General features: G+C 41.3%; 2 protein-coding genes across 2 annotated transcripts in view; one reads left to right on the plus strand and one right to left on the minus strand.

The window, feature by feature from the left end:
* MATK (megakaryocyte-associated tyrosine kinase) overlaps positions 1-22,430 on the plus strand; it is a 210,144-nt gene that overhangs the window by 89,070 nt on the left and 98,644 nt on the right. The window lies entirely within an intron of this gene.
* Positions 1-22,430, minus strand: part of ATCAY (ATCAY kinesin light chain interacting caytaxin) — a 40,207-nt gene that overhangs the window by 3,571 nt on the left and 14,206 nt on the right. Inside the window, exons 3-10 of the mRNA XM_075281633.1 lie at positions 11,650-11,711; positions 11,345-11,566; positions 9,646-9,831; positions 9,085-9,187; positions 7,387-7,518; positions 5,180-5,266; positions 3,746-3,844; positions 616-651 (exon numbers count right to left, since the gene is read on the minus strand). Coding sequence (XP_075137734.1) covers positions 616-651; positions 3,746-3,844; positions 5,180-5,266; positions 7,387-7,518; positions 9,085-9,187; positions 9,646-9,831; positions 11,345-11,566; positions 11,650-11,711 — 927 coding nt within the window. The remainder of the gene's footprint in view (positions 1-615; positions 652-3,745; positions 3,845-5,179; positions 5,267-7,386; positions 7,519-9,084; positions 9,188-9,645; positions 9,832-11,344; positions 11,567-11,649; positions 11,712-22,430) is intronic.

Below are 22,430 nucleotides of genomic sequence, written 5' to 3' on the forward strand. Positions count from 1 at the left end.
CAGAGGCTGCTGTGCTGATGAGTCATCTCCCTGCTAGCGTACACAGAGAATAGCAGACACAGACGCTTCCGGAGCACACAGAAAGCTAATTAGCATATGAATAAAAACGGACTTATCCAAAGACTACTGAGGCAATTTACATACAAAAGGTATGTGTGGAATAGCCTTTCTAAAGGCTATGCAAGGATGTGCTTATCTAAAAACGAAGTTTCCCAATGATAGAGCCCCTTTAATTTATGATTTCTTCTTTGTGATAGAGACCACTTTTTAATGCCTATTAGAGATGAGCGAGTACTGTTCGGATCAGCCGATCCGAACAGCACGCTTGCATAGAAATGAATGGACGTAGCCGGCACGCGGGGGGTTAAGCGGCCGGCCGCCGTCAAAGCGGAAGTACCAGGTGCATCCATTCATTTCTATGGAGCGTGCTGTTCGGATCGGCTGATCCGAACAGTACTCGCTCATCTCTAATGCCTATCTTTCTTTTAATTGTTTGAATCTTGAATAGTTCATTTACTCATTATCTTTGCATCTTTGGTGAACAGTGCCCATATAGCTCCTAGGTGGACGGCATCACCAATGCTCAAAGTTAATGTTTAACATTTATGTACTTACCTTTCTCTTCTAGCTTTAATTCTTTCTTCATCATACCTACAAAAACATAGTAAATGGTAAATGTTCATGTATCAGATTAATACATGATATGTAAATATAATAAACACTTCTATGTCTCAAATAACATGAATTGTCATAATATTCTGTTAAATGTAAATACCTTTAAGGGATACGTAAACTTTTAAAACAAACAGAGAGGAATTGGGTGTCAATGATGAGTGTAGATGCAGTCATTCAGTAAACCGTGTAGTTTATATATTGCAACGCTAATTGACAGCTTTCCCCATTTGTATAGTAATACACAAAAAGCTGACAATCACTGGGTGGCTGAAGGGAGGTTGACAGCTCATGAATACATCGGGCTACCAGTTGATGGCATCATGTTGCAATGACTAAACCAGGGGTCTCAAACTCGCGGCCCGCGGGCTGCATGCCGCCCCCCGAACAATTTTGTGCGGCCCGCACAAGCCTAGGGACGCCGGATCCAAGTTGAATCCGGACGTTTCACCATTTTGACCACAGGCAGTTTTATATACTGCTGGAAAGCTGACAGTGCGCTGAGTTCAGCACACTGTCGGCTTTCCCGATGTGGGCCCAGTGTGAAGAGCTTACGGTCCGGTACCGTAGCTCTTCTATGGTCAGAAGGGAGTTTCTGCCACTCAGTCAGAGACGTCCTTCTTCACAGCACAGCCAATCGCGCTGTGCTGTGAGAGTCGGGAGGAACGCCCCCCTCCCTCTGCTCGCAGTACTCGTCCATAGATGAGCATTATCAGGGAGGGAGGGGGGAGTTCCTCCCGGCTCTCACAGCACAGCGCGATTGGCTGTGCTGTGAAGAAGGACGTCTCTGACTGAGTGTCAGAGACGCTCTTCTGACCATAGAAGAGCTACGGTACCGGGCCGTAAGCTCTTCACACTGGGCCCACATCGGGAAAGCCGACAGTGTGCTGAACTCAGCGCACTGTCAGCTTTCCGGCAGTATATAGAACTGCCTGTGGGCAAAATGGTGGAAGGTCCTCTTTAAACATTGAGGTGGAATGAAGGGGCTCATGACACTGGGGGCAGACGAAGGGAGGGGGGAGAACGGCATGACACTGGGGGCAGAGATGGGGGGACATGAATCTGGGGCAGAGATGGGGGGACATGAATCTGAGGGCAGAGATGGGGGGACATGAATCTGAGGGCAGATGAAGGGTGTATATGTAACTGGGGGAAAGATGGAGGGGGGACATATAGTTTACGGGTGACTGTAGGAGGATTATACAGTGTGGGGGTACATGAAAAATGAACGGGCGGAGTCAACATAAAAGTGGGTGGAGCTAAATTTGCCGCGGTGCGGCCCGCCGACTGGCTGGGATCTTGCTCTGCGGCCCACATGCTGAGTTGAGTTTGAGACCCCTGGACTAAACTGTTCTACAAAGCTACTGAATCTTGCCACAGACAATGGCCCACATTTACTAATGCTGTCTAAAAGCTAGACAGTGCAGATTCAGACTAGATAATCTTAAATTGATGCTTGATGCGGTTTGATAAATATGGTGTAATCCCAGACTTTCTAGCCTAAATTTACACCTCCTATTGGTTGGTTTAAAAGCTCTTGCCACATTTGTGGCACATTTTTGTCACACAGAGGCGCAAGTTTGACACCACTTTCCCATGAAGCCATGACAATTTCCCATCAGGCCACACCCCCTTTTGAGTCAAGTCAAAAAAAGTGTCAAATTCTGGTGCATTTTGCTTAATAAATCACCCCCAATATGTGGATGGAGTCTATTTCTCACCTAGATTCATGGCTTCATCTATGTAAGAGCAACCAGGCAGAGACTGCATTTATTTATAGGTCAAAACCAATAACAGGACTTGAGTGTAGACAGCAGGATGGAGCAAGGATGCCCAGGAAAGGGGAGTATGATTGTTAGTTGTTTTTAATCACCTTCTGTGGGCCAACAATTATTATACTCTGGGGTCTGAGGAGATCCAAGAGTATAATAATAGCACAGAAGCAGTGGGGGCTGTTGAGAGCATATAATACTATGTGTGGGCCACTGTGGAGCATATAATACTGGGTGGGGGCCACTGTAGAACATATAATACTGGATGGGGCCCACTGTATCCCTACAGTGGGCTCCATCCAGTATATAATACTGGGTGGGGCCAATGTGTGCATATTATACTGTGTGTGCTGCCACTGTGGAGCATATTATAATGTGTGTGTGGGGCACTGTGGAGCATATAATGCTGTGTCTGGAGCCACTGTGGAGCATATAATACTATCTAGGGGCCATTATGGAGCATATTATAATGTGTGGGGCCCGTCACTATCAAGAATTTTCTGTAGGGAGGGGGTAGGGTGCCCCAGACAAAAGTTTTCATCAGGGCCCACAAGACTTTAGTTACGTGACCAATCATAAGGAACTAATCTCTAAAATCGACTAGCTTTCTCATTTATCGGGGATTCCCTGCAGCAAAGACCCACTCAGAGCACGCTATATAAAATAGCGATTAATAGTTGATAAAAAGCACCTCAAGCCCAGGGCAAATGGTGAACTTCTGACCCCAGTGTATAATAAGTGAAGACCCAGGGGAAATGATTAAACATAACAAACTGTATTAATCATCTTCCCTGGGTTCCGATGCTGGTCTTCAGGCATTTTCTTGTCTCATAGACATCAGAATGGGCCCTATGTTTGGGTTTTCAGCAGTCGTGTTGGCGGAAGAGGCTGCAGCTGTGAATATCCTAATTCTGACTGTGTTTTCAACCAGGCATATCTCTGGAATCCTTACAGGTAGAAGTGCATCTTTCGTGTCCTATGAGATAATAATTTCCTCTTTCATATGACACCAAAAGCAAATGTCTCTGTTTCATAATGTCAGAGATGTAACCATTTGAAGTGATTCTCCCCAACCTCATTATTTCTTCACATCAAACAGCCCGTGCAGTCAGGAACGGCTCCCAATACAGGCACAAGGGAAAGAGTGAAAAAATTCATGATTTCACATAAAGGATCCAAATTTTGTTAATTAAAATAAATAAAAGTCTGAAAGTTTAGTTACACTTTAATATATGAAAAAAAATCAACATAAATCAAATCAAATCAACTATAACAAAACTTACAAAATATTCTTAACTTACTGTAAGACGCATTCAGGGATATGTACATTCTCCATAGGAATTATTTGCTCCAGTTCCTCCAGACTATGCACATATTGAATCTTACTGATAAATTTCACACTGCCAAAGACAATAGTAAATAGTACATGTAATGTGTCTGATTTGTGGCAGGTAATAATTTCTTGAGTTTTACTTCATAGTGTTTAAATTGCTACAAAAAAATCTTGTTAATCCAATGAGAAAGGTATTGGCATAGTGTGACCGCTGCCAAGGAGCACATTCCTAGCAACTACTCTTTTGTTATGACAGCATTGTCTTAAAACTCAGACGATATGGGAAAATGAGGCTTACCCCTCGTTCACAGCTGCGTTTGGTAATCCATTCAGGGAGTTCACATAGGGACCCCCCGAACGGACTACCGAACACATTTTCAAGTGCCGTGCCACGAGATCTCCGCACAAGTCACGCGGTGAGGAAAGTAGATTTAAAAGTACTTTCTTCTCCGCATGCTCCCTGCGGAGATCTTGCGGCAAGCACACAGACCCCATTATAGTCTATGGGGTCCGTGTGCTTTTACTGCATAGCACTTGAAAATGTGTTCGGTAGTTCGTTTGGGGGGTCCCCATGCGGACTCCCTTAAAGGATTACCAAACGCAGATGTGAACAAGGGGTTAGAAGGTCTTAAACCAGGTGTTTCACTATCATCATAGACAAAGCTAAAGAGACCGCAGATGTAGCCGTTGTAGCTGATGACTAAAATACACCAGCATAAGAAATGAAACATAGTAGGGAGGGGCCCAGATTTTGCACTGCCACCCAGATGATGCAAGTTACACCCCTTATTGTAAACCCCAAATGAATTTTTCATACTGGGATAGATAGATAGATAGATAGATAGATAGATAGATAGGGTATATTGATCTGATCACACAACACATAGGCGCATGAAACAAGATAAAACAAATGCTGTGAAGTTAATGCTTACCAGTAGAAACTAAATTTTAATTTGATGCCTTAGCTACAGTTTGCCTAAACTTGGGCTAAAATTAAACTAAAATTGAGCATACTTGGGGGGAGTCTACATAGATGGGAAATAATTGTGTACGCATCTTTGCTGCTAGAAAAGGCCCATGCACCAAAAATGCTGCTACCCTCTTGCCACATTTTATAAAAGGGGAGGAGCAGGATGGTACCAGAAAACTTGTTTCAGACTGGGGTAGATTTCCATACTGGCGCACAGGAGTGAACCAGAATTATTCAGAGCCTCTTGATAATTGGGGCACATTGATAAATATGGCACAGGGCAAAGGCACATAAGATAGTGTTTTGGTGCAAATTATGCCAGAATCCTGGTGCACTGTGCTTGCTTTGCTTCTATGCTATTTCTATCACACCTAAGTATTCATTACTAAAATATCAAACTGCTTTTGTGAAGATAGGTGAAAAATATCCTACCTTATGAATGGTCTGGAGATTGCCAATACAGTCCGGATGAACCAGGAAGGGTGGACAATAATTAAAGATTTTAAATTTTTCCTCAGTCTGTAGGAGAACAAAAATCCGATTGTTCAGTCACACACAGCAGATCCAGAAACAACCTGGCAGTGTGCATTCATACTACAAGCGACAAGACAAAGAAGTAGATATTTCCATGCAGGTCTAGTTTATCTATTGCACTTTACTGCCATCTGCTGGCATGCATGCTAACACATATTTGGTGAAGGAAATAATTTAAAGTTGAAATCCCACAAAAAAATTATTCTTTCGCCCATTAAAAGGGCACATGATGTAAATGATAGCGTATGTAATCTTCTAAATGGTGGATGTACATGAGAGTTATCTACTCTTTCCTGGTTCACCGCTGGGTCAGGTGACCAACAATTAGACTATGCAACTGATGGAATCCATTTCCTGGACAATCTACTGTAACATATGGAGGATACATAGACAGTTACAGAATTGCAAACACAATCATTTCTTCTTACTGGACAGAATATGAGAATTCTTTACAGTTGTGTGTGATATTTTTTACAAATTGGAAAACATGATATACTGTCTGCTATTGTGCTCTTGTGCCGAGAAGTGTTTATCTGCAAAAATTTGTGTTGTACTGTGTAGTCTCTCTACATGGTCAATAAATATCAATATCAAATCAATAAACATAGGGCTCAATATTGATCTCTGTGGTGATCAAATAATTAGAAAATGCAACTTCTATTGTCAGAGATATATCTAAATATTGTTATTGTTATTTTCTGAGTCATTCAAGCCATGGAACATGTGACGCAAATGGGCACATAATAGAGAAAGAATGGAAAAAGTGGCTATCCCAGATAAATGTTTGATTTGATGTAAAGCCAATTTTTCCCCACTGAATTGTGTTAGGGGCCATTCACACAGAGTAAAATGGGGAGGAATTTGGTGTGGAATTTCAGCGCTGAAAGAAAAGCCTCCCATTGACTTCAATGGATTCATTTTTCTGCTCCCATTGACTTTTCTGCTAGCAGAAAAAGGAACCTATTGATGTCACTGGGAGGCTTTTTTTTCAGTGTTGAAATTCCTCACCATTTTCCTCCGTCTGAATAGCCCCTTATCCTATCGTCTTGTCTCAACATACACTGTGAAACTCAGTCGTGCGAATGTGAGGTTATTTTTAGGCCCTGCTAAGTTACACTAGGCTGTATTAAACTGCACTAGATGTTCCATACTGTCTAATGCTGTTTGATAAATCTGGCACACTGTTACACTGTCTAATCTAACTATACACCTATTAGTTGGCTTTGGCTTAGTTCACATCTCTGCCATAGAAACTACTAAGAATTGGCTGAGAAAAAAATCCTGCATAGAGGACTATTGTCACCTGGCAGACCCCATTATAGTCTATGGGGTTCCCCGGCATACCTGAACAAGGGAGAGCTCAGCACAAGTGTGAACCAAGCCTTAGCTTCTGGCCAAGTTTTGATGCAATTTATGACTCAGTTTTATAAATTGAGTCAAACCCTCTTCTCAACAAGCCCAACCCACATGTTGTACAAGGCATAGAAAGTATTAGGTTAAGTTCACACAGGGTTTTTTGGTCCTAAATAGGAGGCCGCCTCCGGTTCCGGACCAAAATACAGGTAGCTGCGACTGGATGTCAGTGCAGTGGTCCGCTCTGGATAATGAATGGGCCTAGTCGGGAGGGAGTGTCTTCAGGCAGATGTCACGAAACGAATCCGCCTGAAAAAAAATGAGTATCTCGCTTCTTTTTCCGGGAGCCAGAACAAACAGCTCCCGGAAAAAAGAACTGACTGGATCCCATTGATTTCAATGGGAGCTGTCTCTTTGGTCAGGAATTTGAGGCGGATACAGCCTCTAAATCCTGACCAAAAAACACTGTGTGAACTTACCCTTAGAAAATGTCTAAAATACATAGAAAATGGTAAAGCATGTATACAACGTTTTTTTTTGGCACAAATTATGCCACAAATCTCTTGCATGTTTATTGGTCACAAATAATAACTCATACTATGCTATACATTAAACACACTGGGGCGGATTAACTAACAGTAAATAGGCTCATCCTTGTTTGTTCAAGTTATAGTCATTATAAGCACAATGCTAAAGCTAAAAATGTGAATATATCAAAGCGTGAAAATCTCTAGGTATCCATATACACTTACCTCCTATCTATCATTTGATAGCACTTCTTCAACCATCCTAACCCGGGCATTCTACGTCGAGGTGTGGCACCATTCAGGTAAACAATCATGTAATCCTCAGCCACTAGCAACTCCAAACTGCTTATAACATACCTGTTAAAACCAGTCAAACAGTAACACATGAGTTATATTGGTCGACAAAACATATTTACAACTATCTATTTCTCAATAACATGTAACATAAAAAAAGATTCTTCTATTGTCTGGTGTCTACAGCCCTTGGCAAGTTAAATGTCTTCATGGTTACAAAATATAAGCAAACACTAAATAGAAAAGCGCAAAATTGCAGAATTAGTCTATCAGTACCTTAATTTCCGCTAACTTGCATATGGTAAGTTATCGAGAAATAGTGGACAGATGGATGGGAGAATTATTGCAGGATCAAACTACATGTCAACTACACACAAAGTAGAAAGGGAGGACATTAGGCCAAGTGCCCCAGGGCCTTTACCATTGAACTGGTAGAAGGAGCTTTCATCACTTTATGCATGCCAGGTCATTAAGAAGTTGGCGCAGTCGCTGCAACAGCCATCGCTCATGCCCATGCAATGGAGCTCCTCTGCCACCTACATGTCTGCCCAGTGTTAATGACTTCAGATATGAAGAAGCCTCCAACATGTGAAGTGGCCAAAGAGGAGGCTGCAGCACCTTCTAAATGATGTACAACATCCCCATGTTCAAATTAGTCTATTCAGAGACAGCGACTTCAGTCTTGAATTCTTGTATCATTGATTCTCGACGTGCAAAATGTAGGACAGGACATTTACAATGTGATCTGCAACAGCATAAACTTTTGGCCCCTTGTTCCTTATGGCAATCTTTTTAGCATAATAGTATACTCAGACTATTGCCACAGCTACCACAAAACTGTAAAACTGTTGCATTTAGTTTAATCTGGTTTGGATAATATGATTAGAAACCTACAAGTTTTTTAATCTAGTAAATATTTGCCAAGTTTACCCCCACACTCACCAAAGGGGCATGTTTTGTGTACAGATAAAGCATGCATGACTTGACAACATTTGACATATAAAGTGCCTTAAGGATGCCAGCTACTCACATCCACTTAGGGAGGGTTCATACATGGTATGATTTTACACCACAGGTCAAAAATGTCTTATTTGCAGAAAACACCAGTATTTGGTCAACGCGGGAAAGCTGTGCTACTCACTTTCCGTACAAACTGTATCAACGGGTGTAGGTACTTCAGAGCTATCCCACTGAAGTCTGTGGGTGATCTGCGAGATTCCTGGGTGTCGGAGCCCCGCAGTACTAATATTCATGGCTTATCATAAGTGCAGATGGACTTATTTCTGCTGATTGTCATAGGGTATTAATTGCTCATTGATAACCTATCTTAGTGTAAGACACATGAGTTCTGCACTTTTTGGGAACTCAAGAATTTGAAAGGTCACTTGTCCATAAACTGAAAAGTAATTGGCGCATGTGTATTTTTTTCAGAGCAGTTGTCCCATCAAAACAATGTGTTCCCTATCCACGATTCAGTGAGGGTCCCAGCAGCTGGATATAGCACGCCATTTATTATACAGTGATAAATTGCCAAACATGTCCAAGCTGAAGTAAACTATCATGTTGGTAATAGTTGATGATATTCATCTACCCTATATTTAAGATCACAAAATTGTCAACTTCACGTACAGAAAAAGATTCTCCATGATGTAATGGTAATCTGGACAGCTGCTGTCTGGTAGACAACAGGCAGCAAATACAATGATGGCATTTAGTCCCTCACCGTAGTACCCTGAAAGAGAAGAATCAGAAGGAGAGAAATTAGCAAAATGGAAACACCAATATAATGCATGTTTCGACATAATAAAATATTTGATAAGATTGCAAAATAATACAGGTCCATAAAATCCGGCCTGTAATACTAGATTTTTGTATAAAAATAAATCTCTAGATCAACAATCTTCCCAGAAACTCAGAGACCCTTGCCCCCTGTTGGCCCTGCTCAATGAACCATTATAACATCATGTGGCACAATTTCCTATAGTGTCACTGCTCTTCATGTAAAGAAGTCCTATAATCTATCATGATGGTGAAATCATTTTTTTTCTTCCAAATGTACCGTATGTATGTGTGTATAGTATATATCTTCTATTAATGTATATATAATGTTTACATATGCATGTTCTTCAACTGGTAAAACTGAAAATATACCATTAGATAAGTATACCGGTAATAGCCGTAACCCCTCACCTCCGTGTGTAACCACCTTCATGTATGGTTTGATCATTTGCAGGTCAATGCGATGTTCCTGTTCCCCAATTATCACAGTCCTCCACAGGCGTCCATTTGTAGTCCCCCCTTCCTCCACAGCTCCATCACCAAACAAGTCAGCGCTGTCTCCAGGCATATTCTTGGCACTTGCAACAGGCGTGTCATCTATAGATAAAATTATTATACTTGTAACTGTCTTTAATTGAAGATCATATAATATTGCAGTATTCAGACACAGTATTAAACGTACTATACTATCTGTCCTAAACCCATATCACATAGCTGGAAAAATGTCTAAGATATTTTATAGTAAAAACAAAAATAATAGAAAAAAACGGTTGTGTTGCTCCAATTGTGTACAGTGCTTGGCAGCTGAAGGTAGTACGAGTTTACATTGCCACTCTTTTCTTAGGGTATGTTATGTCATAGATATCTTTATCACCGCATACAGAGTGTGTGTTTAAAAAGAAAAAAAAAAAAAGAACAATGTTAATGCATGCTCATGGTGATCTTGCAACTGGCACACACAGGACAACCAGATTGAAGAATTTAAGAGGAAATGGAAAAAGCAATATGTAACCTGCCCTCGAAATCCATCAAGATATCCAATAGATACCAGACAATATTGTTCGTTCTCCTGCTTTAAAATATTTCTTTACTTTAGGGCTGTGAACAATCTAAATCTGTAAATTCTATTTTATAATTATGAATAGCCCCAGTGGCTAGTAGTGTGGAGATATCATTGGTAGCGGAGGCCCAGGTTGGCAGATGCTCTCTCCTTCTCTGGTCAAGATGACACAAATCCCTTTAGAGGCACTGAGGCGGCACTGTGATGAGGAGGTCGCACTTGAGTGATGGTAAAAAAATCCCCTCCTGTACTCCTTGTTGTGTGTCTCCGATGTGATGGTGTTTTGGGGTGCCCTTGATGGTGGGTATGAATGAAGCATAAGAGATAAGGTGGCAGATAAATAGATGATGCTAGCGGAGCAGGTCTTCTCCCAATCACAAAGCTACGTGGAGACACATTCACCTACACTAAGCAGTAGCCACTCATTTGCTACTTTACCAACATGGACAGTAGCAGTATCTACTCTTCACTCCTGTGTCAAGTCCTCTGACCCTTCTCAATGTGGCAATCTGGGGTGACCCATAGGACCTAGTCCTCACTTTTCAGCCAGTCTTGGGGAAATGCAGGACACATTTTATCTGTAGACACCACTGGTTCAACAGTGGTGATATTCCGTTACAAAGCAAATAGAAGAAGGCATATTCTGCAAACAGTGGCTCCTGTGACATGGAACTGATTACTGTAGCCCTAACTACCACTAACTAAACTGGAAAGCTGAAGATTATTTCCCACAAGTTAGTGCCCTCAACTCAGACTGACTGACAAACCCAAACGTTGGCTAAAGGCTGGAGTGATGTAGCTGCGACTAAATGTCTCTCACGTTCTAGAAACCTCAGAGTAGAAGTGACTCCCATTTACACAGCCACATAGGAATAGCTCAGCTAAGTCCCGAGAAACAGCATAAAGCTGGTGAAAATTCAGCATTTACAAAAAGACTATAGGTAATTTGAACCAAACCAGTCAAATCAGTGGCAATATTATACAAGATCTTCAGTAACAGAAATCTGAGCAGTTCTGTCCTAAATAACAATATGAACATTACCATCTTACCTTCCCATTCCAATTCATTTCCATTGCCCAAGAACTCTAATGAATCAGTTTCATCTGGAGTCTCAATATCATCCACATTGATGTCCAGATCATCTGGTGTATCTAGAAAGTCATCAGAAAGTACAGAGCCCTCACTCTGGTCTAATGAGATATTAATCTCTGGAGCTACTAGTGTTTTACGCTTGCGATGAGATCCACTGATATTTAACGTACTCGGCGGGGCTAAATAAAAAGACAAAGAGAAATATAAAAATTTGTGCAACGTTTAACAACTTCAGAAAGTTCTCATTTAGCTAGGTACCTACAAGATGTAATGTCGTCTGTGGGAGATCCAAGAGTGTCCATTCCTGTGTCTTCAGGAAGAGGCCTGTAAAACAGCAGTATGTCTATAAAAAATATTGTGAAAGCTGCCTCACACTGTTTTAATTTTTATTTTTCTCTCTATATCTTCCACATTGGCTGTATTATTGAGGTGTTTTACATTGTCCTGCTTTGTGAGGAACATCTCCTCTACCCCTCATCCTTTGTTACCAGTTGTTATTTTGGGTGTTCTCCACTCTTTTTACTATTTATAATTTGTGTTTTGATTGATCTTTTTGGAAAACTCTTAATAAAACTTTTTGATGGAAAAAATATACTGCAAAACCTAAGACAACCACTAAAAATTGTATTAAAAAGTTGTCTTCTAGGAGGTGGTCTTCGCAAAGAATATGGCTGGGATGCCTAATACATGGCGGAACTTAAGATCTACTACAAGCCATCTGGTCTTCTCAAGAAGTGGTCTTTCTGAGAGGTTTCACTGTACTGATGTAGTAGCTTTAACATTACTTTTGGTACATTAAGTGAACACTTGCTGATCGCCTTAACATTCCATTTCCATCACAGTGCATCCAGTTATCAGATTTGAGTATGTCTGTATATATAAAACATTATATATTATATATGGATAATATATACAGATAGAAATGTATCTTCATGTATCTCCCCAGGAATATTTGATCACATATTCTGGGTGCTAGACGTATGCATGCAAATTGCACTTTTTATCACTCAACAAGTCTCTAGCACACATATCAATGAGCAGTCTTACAGTCACCAGTAAGTAATACACTGACTCATCCTCTATAAACATGCACACAGACATCACTTGATGCAGCTTGCCAAGCAAGAATTATCAGAGAGCAGCACAATTTAATAACTGTTCATGGTGTCCTAATGTTGGTTTAATACCAACATTTTAGATTTGGGGGGGGGGGGTTGTTCTTTTTTTAAAGCAGCATTTTGCTGCTGCATTTTTAACCCCTTCTCGCCGATGGCATTTTTTGATTTTCGTTTTTGACTCCCTTCTTTCCAAACCCCATAACTTTTTTATTTCTCCGCTCAGAGCCATATGAGGTCTTAATGTTTGCGGTACAAATTTTTCCTCATGTTGCTACCATTAATTATTCTGAGCAATGTACTAGGAAGCTGGAACAAAATTCAGAATGGGGTGGATTTGAAGAAAAAGTGCATTTGTGCGACTTTCTTACGGGCTTCGTTTTTTACGGCGTTCACTGTGCAGTCAAAATGACATGTACCCTGTATTTTGTGTTTCAGTACGATTCTGGGGATACCAGATATATATGGTTTTATTTACATTTTAACCCCTTAATAAAAATCCAAAACTGTGCCAAATTTTTTTTTTTTCTAAAACGGCTAATCATTGCAATGCATTGCAAAAACCCGGCTCTTCTATTGCAGGCTGCATAGAGTAGCGGGCACCGACCGTGGGCATTAGCACTGGGTGTCTAGAGTATAAAAGAGTACACACCTGGAGTCTATGGCAGCCGCCTGGTTTTTGTAATCACAGCATGTCTGCTGCCAATATTTTTCTGCAATGTGTGGAGGAGATTAGCCAGAATCCCATCCACATTGTAAAACACTGTGGTTTTTAGGCTGGGGCCCTAGTCTAAAGCTAAGGCCACACATTGCGAAAATGCAGCTTTTTTTGTTTCAGATTTTGCTTCTCCTGGTGCAGGTCTGAACCTAGCCTAAGACTGCCACTGAAAGAACTTGAGGAATTTAGTGGTTGGTAAATTTACCTTTAGTGACCAGTGCCAGGCAGCTGCTGCCAAGGCAAATAAAAATATTTGATACATTAACAGAAGGATAGATTCTCATGACGAGAACATAGTTGTGCCTCTACACAAATCACTTGCACCACGACACAGACTATTGGGCGCGATTTTGGGCCCTGGTGCACAAGAAAGACGTAACTGAACTAGAGAGAGTGCAGAGAAGGGTGACCAAGATCAATAGGGGAATGGTAGGATTAGAATCCAATGACAGGTTAACAAACTTCGGGTTATTCAGTTTAGAAAAAAGATGACAATGGGGAGTCCTATGAACTATGTAATGATCCTAGGGGGGGTAACTGTGACAAGGGGACATGCTTTATTCCTAAAGGGAAAAACTTTTCACCAGCATCATAGATGGAGACTCTTTACCGTAACAGCAGTGAGGCTAGGGAACTCACTGCCACAGGATGTTGTAAGGGTGAAATCATTGAGCAAGTTCAAAAAGGGCCTAGATGCCTTTCTTAAACAGAAAAAATATTACGGGTTATGGGTTATAGATTTTGGTAAAGACAAGTTGATCCAGTGGTTTACACTGATTGCTGGATTTGGAGTCGGTAAGGGATTTTTGCCTCTGACATGGGGCAATTGGCATCAGCCTCATAGGGATTTTTTTTTTACCTTCCTCTGGATCAACACTGTACTGCTGCTAACTAAGAATTATTATAAACTGCCTAGAATCAATGTTATGGAAACAATAGATGAGTATATTGACATTTGTTGTCATTTTGAGGTTTTTTCCACAGTTTTTGATGTAATATAGACATAAGCAAAATTTGCTTAAGAATTGCTGCCAATAAAGCTGACTAAGCAATAAGCTGCCATGCGTCCTACTTATAAAAACCCTGATGATCGGCTTATGGCCAGCTGTGCCAGAGAAATGTAGTATTACACGGCAGTCACGTAAATGATGGTGCACAGTGGTACTCCAGAACATAGAGGAACATATCTAACCCTGAACATAGAACATATCTAACCCTGCTCTATGATGTCTGAGTGCCCTAATAGTGCATACGGAATGAGGTTGTCTCAGCGAGAACCCCTTTACCTCTCTGAGGGTGATGTTTTAAAGTAGTCATGGAGTTGATAGATAAAATAGAGATGGGTTAATGTTACCATCTTTGGTGGTTAGAAGAGTGAAGATGGTACCGGTTAAATCTCTTCAGTGTTGTGGCTTATTGGATACCTTTATTCTTGGTGTCCTTTTTTAAGTTTACTAAAAATGCAAACAGTAAAGTAGCACATTTTCCATGCTTAAATCCTATTACACATTGCAAAAATGACATGTCTTACAGTACCTGCAAAGCAGATAGGATTCCAGCTAATTCCATTCACACATTGCAGAAAAAAACTCAAAATCAAGCAAAAAAAATGTTTTTGTAAAACGCAGCATTTGAGTTATACCTATAGAAACGCTGGTGTTTTCCATATAGGTATAACTGAAGTAGAAAGTCTGCTTTCACTTTCTGTGAAAAACACTGTGGAAAAAAACGCAAATCGTATCCGCCGCAGTCTTCTCCACAGTGTGTTTCGGCTGCCGCTTGCTGCGTAGGGCCTTTCAGAAACACAGCCATTTAGCAAATACTCAGCTGCTCTCCCTCCTACTTACAAGTTACTGTAGACCAGACATTGCAGCAGATGTATGTAGATTTCACTGAAGCAGAAACATTAGACGGCAGCTGTCCGCCCTTACATTTTAATTTACAGTATGAACTGCCATTTAATCCTTAGTGGGATTAGACTACAGTTTGACAAAGTTTGTATCTTTTGTATTTATGACTCTTTTATGTATGAAAGGATGTTATTTCATCTTGCAGTCATATTTTGGGATGGGTATAAGGATCCACATAATGTCCTCTGGATACTGCTGAACTACCAGAGGTTAAGTAGTATTATCATGGAAATAATGGAACCTGTAAATTTGGACACTGATGATACAACAAAGAAGAAAAATATACAAATGTATTTTTTTACAGGGCTCTTTAGGCAACACTTTCCTACAAATACAAATAGCTCTTGTTTAGATTTCACAATATCTCAAGATGTGAACAAAAAATAAAAATGGATCACAGATTCACTGATGTGGACTCCAGATTTCATTGATTTGATTTAGTGTTTTTTGTTTTTTTTTTAAATCAGATCTCTTTTTCTACTATTGAAAACACCAACCTATTTTCCATTTTCACACAGAAAATACATAAAGTGAATAAATGCTAAGGAATATTTCCACCCTGACCCCTGAGAGAGAAGTCTACCAGTTATCTCAACCATCTCTTCTCAGGCCCAATCTGTAATTGTGAGGCCTTGCAATAGCATTTGGAACAGCAAGACCTCCTCCATTTCTCTATCTCTCTCTTATGTTTTGGGGGTGTTTCTCTGCTAAGGGCACAGGACTACTTCACTGTATCAATGGGAGAATGGATGGAGCCATGTGCTGTAAAATCCTGAGTGACAACCTCCTTCCCTCCGCCGGGACATTAAAAATGGGTCATGGGTGGGACTTCCAGCAGGACAATGGCCCAAAACATACAGCCAAAGCAACAAAGGAGTGGGTCAGAAAGAAGCACATTAAGGTCATGGAGTGGCCTAGTGGACCTAATCCCATAGAAAACTTATGGAGGGAGATGAAGATCTGAGTTGCCAAGCGACAGCCTCAAAATCTTAATGATTTAGAGATGATCTGCAAAAAGGAGTGGACCAAAATTCCTCCTGACATGTGCACAAACCTCATCAACTACAAAAACATCTGACTGCTGTTCTTGCCGACAAGGATTTTGCCACAAAGTATTAAGTATTTTTTCCCAGAGGGATCAAATACTTTACAAATAAATATAGAAAATTTATACAATGTGATTTTCTGGATTTTATTTTTTATATTCTGTCTCTCACTGTTAAAATTAACCTATCCTTAAATTTATAGACTGTTTATGTCTTTGTCAATGGGGAAACTTACAAAATCAGTAAGGGATCAAATAATTATTTCCTTCACTTTACCTTCCCAAACTTTACATTTTCCCAAACTTTTCACTGAACTTCCTGTGTAGATTGCCTTCTTAGAAATTACCTTTCGTAGCATCTCCCACATACCATATGAAAGCAGACCCCTTGTACATAGTAAAGTATTTAACACTATTAGCAGTGAATGTGCCCCTATCAGTTGTACCCCAAAAGGACTCAGCTGCCAAAGTCATTTTGTAATGTATTTAAGATCACCTGTTTCTGTACTCATACAAGAGAGTGGTCTGAAACACTTTTTACCAGATACTCAATAGTCCTAATAAAAGGGAGCAAAACATCATTACCAACTGTTTGGTCAATTCTAGACCGAGACACCCATGTGTTTTATAGCGAATCAGATTTACATCTAAGCCCTAATCAGTAGAATTGTAAAGAACTGGGTATTGCAACCAAATTATGGCCATCTGAAATCAGTCTTTGGCACAATTTCTATGTACAGTGTGTGCTACATGTCACACATTATGACATCCCTAGTATCAAAAATGCTATTTATGATCATGATCAATCATGATGCATATTATTTTATAGAATTTTACTGGTAGTTCTGATGAACAGTGCTGACAAAGTGTCATTCTGACTTATTTCATGTCTATCGGTTTGCAGCTGTAAGATTGCATCTGTTGCATAAATAGACATTAGACAAAGTGTCTCCTGTTGTAGACACTAAGCCATTATGTACTATTAAAAAGAAAGACCATCACTACATTGCAGCTGCAGCTAGAAAGACATGGCAAGCTGACCATAAAACTAAGGTTTGGGTTCTTTTTACAGTCTGTAGAGAAACCCCTGATTTTATTGGCCAACTTGCTTTAATCTTTTAGATTTTTTTTGCATAGAATTTCAGACTATCAGAATATTGAGAGACAAATGTTATTGTTTGTATAATAAAAAGTTGTACAATTTTACGATATACTCACGGTTTTCTAGATCTTTACTTTCCGTCACTCATTCTGTTACTTCTAAGAGATAAAACGCTGACCATGGTCATGTGATTTAAGGTCCAAGATCATGTGATGAACACAGGTGCACAGCTCATTGTGGTCACAGTACAATAAGCTGTGCACCTGTGTGTTCATCACATGACCATGGACCGTAAATCACATGACCATGGTCAGCGTTTTATCTCCTAGAAGTAACAGAATGAGTGACGGAAAGCCGAAATCTAGAAAACCGTGAGGAACTGATACAGAAAGTATATTGGAAAATTGCATAACTTTTTAATATACAAACAATAACATTTGTTTCTCAATATTGGTCTGAAAGAGGCCAACCCCTTTAACTGAAGAAATGGAGGATGAGGTCATACATATTGTAAGGGTAGCTAACTATAACTGCTGTGATGTTCAGTAACCTTAGACTTTCACAAGTGGAATGGATTTCTACCATTCTAACTACAGTGTTTCTCTAAGATTTGCAGTGCCAAAGGTTGAAACATCCTGTTCATACCATAGACATTTTTTTTTGCAAAATACGATCATAGTAAACTGATAAACTTACAGAGAACCCTACATGTAAATTAACGCTATATACTATATCTCATTACACAGAGAACTGTATGTTGTCAGCGGCTCGAATGAGAGCCAACAATGACAGTTTTGAAACACAAAAACTAGACTCAGCATAAACACTGGAAAATTCATGTTATGCCGATGACTTAAATTTACTTTGTAAGATTTTCATGTCATGGTTTGAAGTGTATTGACGTGGCTTAAGGCATGGGTTGTCCTCCTGAACACCCTTAGAAAAAATCCAGAAAACACATAACCAGACAGATCAACACTTTTTACCTAGGTAGTTCCAGGTACCTTTTCTACTACAGTATATAAGATACCATGATCCTGTACAAAATCAATTCCAGAGGGTGAATTTCCATTCACAAATAGAACAAAACTTTCAGAGTTGAGGGACATACTAAATAAAATAAAACCTTTATGGAATGAGATTAAAAAAATAGTAGTGTCCCTAGTCCTATATACATATATATAGGACATATATACATATATACATATTGTACTGTCACCAGTAAGTTAACTGAAATCAATGGCCAATATATGTCCACACATTATTAGTCATGCCTTCAAATGCCCCATATAGCTAAAAGTCTATGCTAAGATACACCATGTTTACATCATTGTCACATCCACAATAGTAAATTTGGGCCAATGTCTGAAATTTTGGTTCGATTTGAAATGTATTGGTGCAATTTCTGGATCCGAATTTTGCATCTTAAGCCTTGCACCCTTTACAACAAGACCTGCCAACCTGTCATACAAGCCGCAGAACTGTTAGGGAGTGTGTAAAAAACATAGAAAGTGAAATATATATATATATATATATATATATATCAGAGGTTCTCAAACTTATTTTGTCTACCGCCCACTTTGAGAATTAATTATTTTCTAGCCCCCCCCCCCCAAAAAATTTTTTTACTTTACTTAGTCCCCTAGATGGCGTTACACGAGGAAACGCACGTTAAGTGTAAAGGAGCGGTAAAGTTTGTGTTAAAAGCAAAAAAACAATTTTAAATTGGTTGCCTCATGAAGCTTGATCTGCCTTCTAAGCTGCCTAAAAATCTTCTTTCTTCCTGTTTGCTCGCGTCAATTAGCCCCACCCCCAAATTAGCGTGTAGCTCTGCCCACCACATAGCGTGATCCTATGGGATGACTGAAGGGCCTGTGATGTCATCAAAAGGTCCTGTAGACTTGGATTTACCTTGTATGGAGTTTCCTAAAGGACCTGGCTCCTCTGCCCACTAGCAGCCTGCTCTATATAATAAAGCTTTATCCTAGTGAACAGACAGACCAGGTCCTTTAGCCCAGTAGGATTTAGACTGCTTTATATAAGAAAGCAGCACTTATTCCACACCCCCCCCTCTATCTCACAGCAGGGAGCTAGGTGATGTGTATGTGATGTGTATGTGTGGTGCAGACACAGGCTGGCTCTGTACACTCAGCCCCCCCCCTCTCTCCCCCCACACAGCAGGGAGCTACATCATGTGGCTCCCTCAGCAATGAGCAGGGGGCCAGGTGCTAGTGTCCATAATGAAGTGAATAAAGTAAGATAGTGGACAGACAAAGCAGCTTTGCTGAAGCAGTGTATTTAGGAAAAATCTTAAATCCACATTAACAAGCAGTATAGATAGAATCATTGTTATGATACCACCCCTTTAAATTAGCCATGTCCCCCCTAAACCGCTTCAACGCCCCCCAATCTTCTCTGTGCCCTTTACTGCCCCCCTATAGGCCTCCAGCGCCCACAAGGGGGCGTTATCGCCCACTTTGAGAAAGACTGGTATATAATATATATATATATATATATATATAGTGGGGAATCGCTCAGGTAGATGCTCGTAGCAGTGCAGGAAACAGACACTGGATTGCACACAAGTTCAGGCTTTATTCACATGTAGCGCATACACTGCTTTTGCAAAGCCACAGGATAAACAAAACAAAATCCTTCTCGGCTGAGAAAACTATTTTAAACGTAAGGAATAGAGATGAGCGAACACTGTTCAGATCAGCCGATCCGAACAGCACACACCCATCTCTAGTAAGGAAGCTTTTCCCTGACTATACAGGAGACTGGCTACCAGTCTCCCACCTTGGCAACAACAATGGGTGGCACAGTACCTGCTTTGAAGGTCCGATCTGGACAGTTCAACTCTGTCAGTGTGGTGCCACCCTGTTAGTCTTCACACACAGACTGTTATTAGGGCCTGATTAGTCAGCTGACCTCCCTAGTGTGAATCTTTACCAAACACCCTTTAGCTACCTGGCTGGAACATACCTGTCTTCCCAGACCACACCCTTAACTCTCTCACATACCACCCCCCCTCAGTTCTGACCCCTCGGGGGGAACTCCAGACACCAAACAATAAGCCCGGGACAAGGCATCTGCATTGCCTTGCAGTTTCCCGGCTCTGTGCTCCACTGTGAACTTAAAATTCTGAAGTGACAAGAACCACCTAGTCACCCTGGCATTCTTGTCTTTCGTCCTGCTCATCCAAGTGAGGGGTGAGTCGTCGGTCACTAGGCGGAACTGCCTCCCCAGCAAGTAGTACCTAAGGGACTCTAATGCCCATTTTACGGCCAGGCACTCTTTCTCCACTATGCTGTAGTTCTTTTCTGCTGGCGTGAGTTTCCTGCTCTACTCCATTCACCTCTTGAGACAGGACAGCTCCCAGCCCTGCATCTGATGCGTCCGTCTGAACCACAAACTCCCTCCTAAAGTTGGACATAATGAGGACAAGAGATCCACAAAGGGCCACCTTTAGCGCCTGAAAATCACTTTCAGCCTGGTCATTCTACTGCACCATATCGGACTTCTTACCCTTTAGAAGGTTCATCAGGGGAGCAGATACCATGGCAAAGTTGGGTATAAACCGCCTGTAATACCCAACTATGCCCAGGAATGAACTAACTTGTTTGGTGCTCAGAGGTAGAGGCCATTCCCGGATAGTGTCGACCTTGTTGACCTGGGGTTTGATTATACCACGGCCTATCACATACCCCAAATATCGTGTCTCTTTCATCCCCAAAGCACACTTTTTGGGGTTGTCAGTCAGGCTGGCTGCTCTCAAAGAATCCACTACCGCTTGTACCTTGGCCAAACGACTCTCCCAGTCATTGCTGAAAATGATGATGTCATCCAGATATACTGAGGCGTATTTTCTATGAGGTTTCAACACTATGTCCATTGACCGTTGGAATGTAGCTGGGGCCCCATGGAGCCCGAACGGTAACACGACATAGTGAAAAAGTCCCTCGGGGGTGATAAAGGCAGTCTTTTCTTTGGCGCTATCTGTCAGGGGTACCTGCCAATATCCCTTAGTGAGATCAAGCATAGAGAAGTACTGGGCCCCTCCCAGCCTCTCAATAAGTTCATCTACCCGAGGCATGGGGTAGGCATCAAACTTAGAAACCTTGTTCAACTTCCTGTAGTCATTGCAGAAACGCAATGTCCCATCTGGTTTGGGAACTAGAACAATGGGACTGGACCATTCACTTTTGGACTCTTCAATGACTCTCAATTTCATTATTTTCTGCACCTCCCCTGAAATGGTTTGTCGGCGAGCCTCGGGGACCCGGTACAGACTCATCCGTACTTTCACATGGGGCTCAATAACAATATCATGTTTAATTAGGCATGTACGCCCTGGTTGCTCAGAGAACACATCTGTATTCCTAGCTGCAAACTCTTTGCACTCTTGTTGCTGGCTTTTTGTGAGAGTCTCTGATATTCCTACCCCTGCTGCTACCTCTGTAGTCCCAACTACAGCCTGTGGGGATTTCACGGGAGACAGTTTAGCTGGAAACCTTTCTGTAAGCAGACTTTCTCTGTCTTTCATCTTTAGCAGGTTTACATGATAAACCTGTTCAGGTTTTCTCCTACATGGCTGATGAACCTTGTAGTTCACTTCCCCTATCTTTTCTATTACTTCATAGGGGCCTTGCCAAGTACTCGGTCACTGGGTTTAAAGGTCCTTACTAGAGATGAGCAAACACTGTTCGGATCAGCCGATCCGAACAGCATGCTCCCATAGAAATGAATGGAAGCACCCGTGACGCTGACTTTGCCGGCCGGTGTCACAGGTGCTTCCATTCATTTCTATGGGAGCGTGCTGTTCGGATCGGCTGATCTGAACAATGTTTGCTCATCTCTAGTCCTTACCCTCACTGACCTATTGTAAACATGGCTTTGAGCCTTTTGGGCCTACTGCAGATGCTCTCTAACCATGGGCATGACTGCCGCTATCCTGTCCTGCATACAAGCAATATGTTCAATCAGGGCCGGAGTCAGCGCACGACATAGTCAAGCAAGTGCCGGGGCCCGCAGAGCCTCTGGGGGCCCCCTGGCACTTGCCCACCCCAGCACTTGCCTGTCCCGATTTCAGCTCATTTCTACTTTTCAAACATTGGGAGGTATGGCGTAGGTGACGCCACACTCCTGCGTGA

Source organism: Leptodactylus fuscus, chromosome 1 (assembly GCF_031893055.1).
Source record: "Leptodactylus fuscus isolate aLepFus1 chromosome 1, aLepFus1.hap2, whole genome shotgun sequence".
Lineage (NCBI taxonomy): Eukaryota > Metazoa > Chordata > Amphibia > Anura > Leptodactylidae > Leptodactylus > Leptodactylus fuscus.